Source organism: Galeopterus variegatus, unplaced genomic scaffold (assembly GCF_000696425.1).
Source record: "Galeopterus variegatus unplaced genomic scaffold, G_variegatus-3.0.2 Scaffold114, whole genome shotgun sequence".
Classification (NCBI taxonomy): domain Eukaryota; kingdom Metazoa; phylum Chordata; class Mammalia; order Dermoptera; family Cynocephalidae; genus Galeopterus; species Galeopterus variegatus.
In genome coordinates, this window is record NW_007726225.1 from 793,882 (window position 1) to 803,243 (window position 9,362).

Genomic DNA, 9,362 nt, shown 5'->3' on the forward strand with positions numbered 1-9,362 from the left:
TTGCTTCCCTTCCCACTTCTCTATTATTCAAAAATATGTGTATAGATACTCAGAAAAAGGAATGATGAATTCAAAACAACTCTTTTTGGGTAGATATTGACATTTATTAAACATCAGCACATCGAATAGCAATACAAAGTGTGGATACGCCTAAGGAAGAAAGGAAGGCACTGAATAGAATTCTAGGACTAGTGAAACAGAAAATTGCCAACTGCTGTAGTTAAGATGATACATCAGTGAAAACTCGATGGAATCTGTGGCCTCAGTTACACGTTTTTACATTTCTTCTTTTATTTTAAAAACGCTTCATCTCACAATTGTAAAATCTAGGAAAGGCTTCATCTCAGCTAACAAATTACTGCTTCCTGACAGAATAGGAGTTTTTGAAGTTATTTCCATATTCACTTATAATTTTTAGTTGTTGATCTTTCAAAATACATCTGATCAGACACCGAGGAGCAAAAGTTAAATGGAAACCTCACACAAAAGTGTGTGTGGTGAGAAGAGAGAGCAGCCCTCAAGCTCGGCTCATGGTTTGATCTGTTTCGAACAGTGTAGAAGTTTTTGTGCATCTTGTCTTCATTGCTGGTTTTTCTCTACCGTCTTATTTTTCTAACTATTCTTATTTTCTCTTTACCTGGAAGTAGTGGGTGTATGAAGGGTTCTGAAGAGAATTGAAGGGGTTTTTGGTCCAAAGGGAAGATTCCTTTTTTTTTTTTTTACTGAAATCTTAAAAACCAAGAGCTTTCCCTGCTAGCCAAAACACACACTTTAATCAACTTCCTTCTACTAAGTTCCAGCTCTTTTGCTTCAATTCACTCATACAGAATAAGTCTATTCCATTTCTTTTTGAGTAAACAAATTAGTATTATAGAAATGTGAGCTGAAAATTTTACCTCGCAAAATGTACTTAAGTGCTCTGCGAAACCAGGGATAGAAGAAACCATATATTAAGGGATTACAAGAGGAGTTAAAATAGCCGAACCACGTCAAGGTGTCAAACAGAACTGCAGGAGTAGAGAAGTTCATAAAGGGATCTAATAAAATTGTGAAGAAACAGGGAAACCAACATAATAAGAAAATGCCCATCACTATTCCTAAAGTTTTGGCTGCTTTTTTGTCTTTCCTCATTTGATTATTTTGATTTTCTGGCAAGTTGTTGATTGCACATGCGTGTTTTCTGGATACTGCAAAAATTTTGCCATAAATCCCTACCATCATAGACCCAGGGGTAAAGAAACCTGCCATAAACAAGGTGGTCCCCCAGAGCTTGTTGAACATCACTGGGCAGGAGCTGGAACAAGCAACCAAGAGGTCATAGCCTTCTATTCCATCAGCATAGGCCTCCGAGAAGACCACCCCGAATGCAAATGCTCCAGGGACTGACCAGCAAAGAAGTAGCAACCGCTTAATGACTGGAATCGTCATTTTGGTGGAATAATGTAAAGGGTAACAGATAGCATAAAATCTATCAATGGCCACCGAGCAAAGATGGAAAATGGATGTTATGCTAAGCATCAGGTCAAAACTATAATGAATCTTGCAAAATGTGAGCCCGAAGTACCAGCAATTCTCCACTGATCTGATCATACTGTATGGCATGATGGTGAATCCCAGGAGGAAATCAGTGACTGCCATGGAGAGGATAAGGAAGTTGGTTGGTGTGTGAAGCTGCTTGAAGTAGGAAATGGAAATTATCATGGCAAGATTGCCAAATACTGTGATGAATATGGCTCCTGCCATAAGTGAGTACATGGCAGTTCGGATAGCCAGTGACCTTTCGTTTTCTGGGCAAGATCCATTTCCATATTCAGAGCAATCGAATGTTTCCTTCAGAAAAGCAAGAACACATGAAATTTTGTCAGAAAATAAATAAAATATTTTATATTTTGCATATGCTTTCATAGAATAACTCAAGAAAGACGTGGAAGACTCAAGGAAGAGAGTTTATGCTGAAATTTTACTTATGATCTTTCCCATTCATTTACCTTAACTTTATTTGTAATTCATAGTATTCTAATCTACTGGGTTTATACAATTATTACTTATTTTATATTTTCCTCTATTCAAATTATACTACCATTATTTAGTAAGTTCTCACCTTATGCCAAGGTCTGAAACTTTTTTAAAAAAGAAGTTCATTGTTGAACTAACTATAATTGATTCTCCTCGTGAGCATAGGAGGAATAGACATCTATTAGGTAATACACGCACTTCTTCCTCAAATGAGTCTGAAATACATGATCAGATTTGATTTGATTGGGGTCTACTGCCTTGTGGGACCAGGAGATTATTATCTGAAAATAGTTTCACTCATGTGTTCTATTATCTTCACCTTGCCTTTGATTTTTTTTTTCATGCTAATATTTTTTAAAAGGGAAGAATCATTTAGAACCCCTAATTATCTGGTAGAGTCATGCTCTTCAGCAAATGAGGAAGCCTTGCCGCACATCGCACCTTTCAGAGCAGCTAGATCAGAGGTAGGCAGAGCCCAAAAGTGGACTAGCCTTACGTCTTTGTAAAGAGCAAGTGCCCCTCACTGGTGTTTATCCTTGGAGCTACATGTGACCCACGACAGCCTGACAAGTTCTGGTGTGCGGGTCGCACAGAGGGCTAGAGCAGGGGGTTAGGGAGCTTTAGGAAAGCAAGCCATTTCCATACGAGGAAAACATCAAGCACATGCCCTCCTTGTGTTGGCCCAGGGTGTTCATTTTGCATCTAAAACTCCGCATATTATCACTTGCATGCATTTTTGGAATGTAATATGTTTGAGTTAGAATCATTTTCTTTTTAAAATGTACACTAGGGGGAAAAAGCACTACCTAAGTGCAAAGCATAACTATTAATATTGCAGAAAAGTCTTTGGCCTTCAACAACCTCACACATCTCAGACCTGACCAGCTACTAACAGATGAACCAATAAATTCTTAGCCTCTGTGACATAAAAGCACATCACAAATCAAGCAAGAAATGTATATTGAGTGCCCACAGTACACAAGCACAATGAAAGGAACAAGAAAGAAAGAATATAGCTCCTGGCTGCAGAGATTCTACAGAACAGCTGAAGAGACAAAACACATCAACACTTCCACACCTCACCTCAGATAAAAGCGACAGTGGCAATTAACTGCCCAAAGAGGGGTCTAAGCAAAGTGTACCACCAAAGATCAAAAATGGATGTGATAGTTTCAGGCTGGGCTAAGACAAAAATGTTTCAGCAAGGTTCTGACTTTTGATGTGGGTCTCAGTGGGTGAGTAGAATTTGAACAGAAGAGAAAAAAGCCTCTTCAAAAGAAAAGGTAGGATGAAGAGACAACCTGAGGTTGTAAATGTTCCGAGACCTTCTAAAGGTCATCCTCAGGGATCTCTGAAACACAATAGAGAAAATAGGGGATTGGGGAGAAGAAAGGGTGAGAGAAGGAAGAATGTCTAGATTCACTGTTGTTCCCCAAGCCAGTGTTCTCAGCCGGTATATAGTCTAAAGAGATTTCCCACTTGTTCTTAAATTTGGGTGGTGATTTAAAATAAATAAGTTAGCTATAGGAAAGTGAGTGCAAATTTGAAATTAAAAGCTTTCTCCAACTGATTCCAGCGGTAAGTCCCAGGCAACTTTATCCTTCTTAACTTTTCTACTCTGGGTCCCTGAATAGAGAACTAGTCCCCACCTGCAGGGAACTCTGTGACAGGACACATTTTAGAAATGGACTGAAGATGGAGGAAGGAGCCATTATTATTACATCTGCAACCTGGGTGATTACACACCACAAAATAGGAACACTACCAAACAACAGGTTTATTCCTGAAAGGTTTCATCAAAACGTTTTATCCCAAAATTTCTAACACATGTACAACAAAGTCTCAAACTGTATTCATTTTTAGCAGCTAAAATGAGGATTTCTAATACATGCATAGCATTTCATGCCTGTTCCTCTTAACATTCTTACAGAAGAAAAAGATAGGGAAAAACAAGAAGAGAAGCATTCCTCCCCCTGCCCCTCACCTCGGTGCCCAGTATTTCACCTACTTGCCATTCCCTGTTAACCAGTTGCTGACCAGTTAAGCATCACCACAGAAGAAAATACTGGGAGAAAATACAGTAATATGAAAAAGAAAGGAAGATTCTGATTGCCTTCAGTATGCTCATTAAAGAGCATGGGAGATCCAAAGGAAATTGTGTTGGTTTATTTTTAAATCACTAATTTTTAGGAAGTAAAGCTAAGAGAAATAACAAATATTTTCATTTTAATGAACATGGCACATCCACATACAACATTCTTGTGCTAAAGGCAACTCCACAACAACGATACATCTTGAGATTTAATTGCAAAATTCTTTGTGTTCCTGGCTTAGTGACTTGGATATTATTAATCATCCTTCTATGCCACTTCCGTAAAAGCCATACTGAATCCTTCTAGGTCTCAGATCATGGGGTACTGTTCCCTTCCTTTCCAGCGGTCAGGAAATTTAATTAGCTCTAAGTACTAGAATCAAGTTTTTTGAAGCACATCACATGATGCCTAAGTTCCTATTTGTATGCCTCATACACCTGCCACTGAGCAGGGAGGGGCACATTGGATGACTATTTGATGAGTTCATCAAACAATAGTCTAATATTCAGTTAAATGCATCACCATTCTCCATGGTGTATTTGGCATAGTTCCTGCACGAAACATTTAACATCAGTGTAACCCTTTCACATCTTTTAGATTGATTACCTATGGGAAGCTAAACGCAAAAACAGTACCTTCAAAGCTGTCCTCTTCAAGGGTCACTTTTTCTATTTTTAAACTTATTAATGTGAGCGTGTATGGCTGTGCGGATTGCCACAGAATTAAATGGAAAGTCTGTCCCTTTCTCTGTTACTGTTATGTTTCTACAAGAAGCTCAAAAATTAAAAATTTCGAACATAATGAGTTATGTGCCCATTCAGCTTGTAAATAAATACCACAACTAAACTTTATTCTATCAAATTGTTAAAAGTGTTTTTATATTCCTCAAGAAAGTGATTAAACTGCAGGGCACCATGACCACAATGACAAAGAGTTCCCTGATTTTTCTAATGTGATCTCATTTCTTTTTACCTTGTCAGTAAATTTGATTAGTGCTTCATTATTAAATATTCCTCTGCGTTAGTAACCACTTTTAAAACTTTTAAGGGACTTTACTACATTGCTTTTCCTGTTCACCATTCTTTTGGCTTTCCGTGCATCATTTTGCCGTTACCTAAGCCATTGATTTCTTTCAGTTTTTCAATTTCTATCAAGTATATAATATTAATTAGTCTTATTAAATAATATATTAATAATATTAAATATATATTATTTATAAGTAAATAATTATAAATTTAGAATTTATAATTAAATAATGTTATTATATTCTTATAATAATAGTAAATGTTATTTAATATAAATAATATTTATATTAAATAAACATATTAAATAATATATGAAATCATATAATATTATTTAACATGTTTATTTAATAATAAATATCATTAATATTAATGTTTATTTACATATTAAATAATATGCAAGTAAATTTAAATATTAAATTTAATAATATTAAATAGTTTATATGAACATATTAAATAATATATATGAACAGGCTTAGCACAATGTCTGATATGTAATAAACATTATCAAAGGCTACTTTCCTTTTTGGAAATAAACACCACATTCAAGAATACGTTTAACCAGAAAAGATTTCTCCTAAGAAAGTAAAGGAATGGGATTGTGTGTTAAAAAGCTCAGGTAAGTGTCTCAGTCCTCCTCTTCTCTTAGGTGAACATCTGTGATAAATAATTTACTCAGCCACTTGCGATGAGGTAACCCTTTCTAGGATTCTAAATATTCTTCCTTGGAAAGATGTTGTACTGCCAAAAGGTAGTGCATTAAACTGTTCACACACTAAAATGGATCTGCCTTTTATCACAAATTCATATGAAGTCCTACACCTCCTACAATGTTCCACATTCCTACATATTCTCCCCGCACATGACCAAAATGCAAAAAGGATGACCATGCACCAACAATGTTACTTCATATTAGCTTGACAGTTTACTTCTTAAAAATCTTAAGGTAGAGAAAACACAGATCTTTCCTTTCTAATCCCTTCTCCACATACCTGTTGCCCTGCAGAAGTCGCCATTGTTAGCTCCTTTATTTCTTTGTTTCTTTTCTAGTTTCTGTGAATGTTTATATGGAGCTAGAGGACCTGAACTATGTGAACTGTGTTGTTATATAACTTAACAATTAATCTCAAGAGAATTGGATCTGAAAATGAAGGGGAAAAAAACCCTTGCCATTCTTAAGTTTAATATCTAAATGAGCGTAAACCACTCTGGCATTCTCTCAGGAGTCTCTGCTTTCCTAAGTTTTTATCACCTACAGCACTAAAGGCCCTAAGGCCACTGTTACATAAAGGTTATAAAAGCAAACATGAACCATTGAGTCATAGGTGGTCCCACAGGACCCAATCCTAACTACACATGGATGGATGGGATCAGTGGCTCAAGTAGAAAAATGAATATGTGTCCTCCATCACTTTAGGAAGGCCTGAGACTGTCACAGTCCATATTTTGTCTTAACATTTCAATCACTAAGAAGACACCTGACCACCCATTGTTTTTCTCTTTTTTTCTTTGCATAAGTATGACCTAAAAATCATATCTCAGGAGTTCCAGTCAAGATGGCAGAATAGATGGTCCCCAGCATCATTGTCTCCCACAAATCAACCAATTTATAACTATAAAAACGCAACATCAGTCAAGCTGGGGCCACTGGAGCTCAGGGGAAGAGGGGGAGAGACCTATGGGGCTCATGAAGGTGGGAGAAACCACGAAGAGAGAAAGAAAAAACTGCCCTCAGCATTTCGGGCTGTGGCTGCTTTAAGGCTGGAGGGCATGGAGCAGGAGCTGGCAGAAGCTGCAGCTGTGCCTTTCAGATGGAGTTACTTGGAGTCAGCAGGGGAGAAGAGGACTTTGGTAGTCCCCAGGACAGCAAGACTGCTAATAGGGTTCACGTGGACCCACCCAGGAGTGAGGAGACAGAACAACTGAAAAATGAGAGCCATTCAGAGGCCAGTAAGTCATTGCAAGGGACCAGTGCAGGGCCTATCCCATGGGAAGTGTTTGAAGCACAGGCAGTGGGGGAGATGGTTCCACTGGGAGAACACTGGGACACAGCGAGGACAGCCGATTCACCTGCCAATCAGCACAGGACCACTCAGAAGAGACTGGTCAGGAATGCAGAATTGCATGGGGTGGTGGAGTTTGATGAAAAACTCAGGCCCAGATCAGTTTCTACACAACCCAGGTGCACCGAGTCTTTGGAGAGCCGGAAGTACCTATAAGGTCAACCATTAAACCCAGAGCTGTACAAAAAGCCTTTCTTAGGGAAACAGCAGCAAAGCAGCAATTTAGCTCAACAACACAGCTCAAGTACTGGTTCCCACAGGAAGTTCAGCCGAGTTAGAAGTAAGCAAAGGACAAAAAATTAGTTCTGTCCCAGGCACACCACCAATGCCTTGGGCCCACCAGGGGACGTGAGGCATGAAACCAGGGGCAGGACCCCCACCCACAACCACTCACACCACCAGCACCTCGGGACCTGCCCAGGAAACTGAGGCTTGGAACCAGGGACCAGACCCCACTCTCACAGCCAGGCATACTACCAATGCCTTGGGGTCCATCCAGGAGCCTGGGGCTAGTAGCTGGGGATCGGACCCCCTCCCACAAACAGGCACACTGCGACAGTGCCTCAGGGCCCCATGCCCAAGGCATGGAGAAGGGGACCAGACCCTCCTCCCACACCCAGGCACACTGTGCCAGCCCCATGGGTCCTGCCCAGGGACCTGAGGCATGGAGAAGGGGACCAGACCCCCCTCCCACAACCAGGCACACCGTGCCAGTGCCTTAGGGTTTGCCTTGGGGAGCCAGGGATCGGATACTCTCCACACCCAGACACACTGCTAGCACCAAGGAGCATGCCAAAAACATCACGTCCATGTTGGTGGCCCACCACAGCCACCACAATAACCATGGCTGCCACAAAAGCGGCTAGATGTCACAACCGCCACACAGATGGTCCACCAACCACTGAACTACGTTGACACAAGGAGAGTCATCAGCAGAGATAAAAAAAGAAGAGGATGTCTCTCTCCACAAAGCCCATTCCAGACTGACAGAAGAAGCATCTACTCTATGATAATATTGGGGAACCTGATCACAACTCTCAGCACTGGACAGTTCATCTAGGCAACAAATCAAAAGAGTAAAGGAGAAAAGAAATCTAGGGTAATTAGAGGGGGTAGAGGGGAGGGAGAGAGAGGTGGGGAGAGATTAGACAAGGGGCATAAAGAATAATTATGATTTCTAACAATATATATGCTAATAATATTGATTTGATCTACATATCTCAATGTTGAACCCCAAAAGTATGTATAATCAATTTTGATTCAATAAAAATTAAAATAAATAAATAAATAAAATAAAATGAATGCTAGATTTTTAAAAAAGTTATCTTTAAAAAATATCACTTCCTTGGGGCCGGCCCGGTGGCGCACTGCTATAGTGCGCCGATTGGGAAGCGCGGTGGCGCTCCTGCCGAGGGTTCGGATCCCACATACAGACCGGTTCCCGCTCACTGGCTGAGCGAGGCGCGGGAGCAACACCGAGGGTTGCGATCCCATGGCCAGTCCCGGCCCGGTACGGGCGCGACACTGAGGGTTGCGATCCGTTGCTGGTCACGAAAAAAGACAAAAAGGGGAAAAAAAAATATCACTTCCTAAAATAATAAAGCATTTGATGTATTGCAGGAAAAAAAAAAAAAATCTCATCAACCCTCCCAGACCTGGAGAAATTGCGGAGCTGGAATCTCTTTATGTAACTCATATGATTATGCCAAAATCTTCGCAGATGCTGCTTGTTTAAATCTACTCATTATGTTTAAGGGCCTACTATTTCGTTTTTGTTCTTTTGGAATATGAGAGTTCATTTTGCACTGATGGGACTGACTTGGGAGGTAGGATACTCCCAAGTACTAAAAAACAGTCCAACAGTGGTCACTAGAAGACACCAGGGTCCTGCTTGAATTATAATTATAGCTATTGCGGGTGATCTCAGGCGGCCGGGCCCAGGCCCACTGCATGGGCGTGAGCTGCGCAGTCACGCGGGGAACTGAGTGTTAAGGGCTCCCTCTCGGTTTAACGCTCTGCTATTGCCCTCTTGAAATTCTTAATAATATTCTAACAAGTAGCTCTGCATTCTCATTTTGCACTGGGCCCCACAAAAGATGCAGCTGGTCCTGCCTCAACTTCTCTTAGCAGCTCTCACTGAAGAAGAGAAAGCGCGGGGGAAACCCTCT

At 40.3% G+C, this 9,362-nt stretch overlaps 1 protein-coding gene across 1 annotated transcript; it reads right to left on the reverse strand.

Moving 5' to 3' along the window:
• Positions 1 to 834: 834 nt before the first annotated feature.
• Positions 835 to 9,006, reverse strand: LOC103602477 (trace amine-associated receptor 2). The gene is made up of 2 exons (XM_008586883.1): positions 8,960 to 9,006; positions 835 to 1,834 (listed from the first exon to the last, which is right to left on the reverse strand). The coding sequence occupies exon 2, from the start codon at positions 1,753 to 1,755 to the stop codon at positions 835 to 837; it is 921 nt and encodes a 306-aa protein (XP_008585105.1). The 5' UTR covers positions 1,756 to 1,834; positions 8,960 to 9,006.
• Between the last annotated feature and the right edge of the window lie 356 nt (positions 9,007 to 9,362).

What these genes read in the sequence shown, in the direction of transcription:
- LOC103602477 (XM_008586883.1), bottom strand. Translation starts at nt 1,755, where the DNA reads ATGTACTCACTTATGGCAGGAGCCATATTCATCACAGTATTTGGCAAT.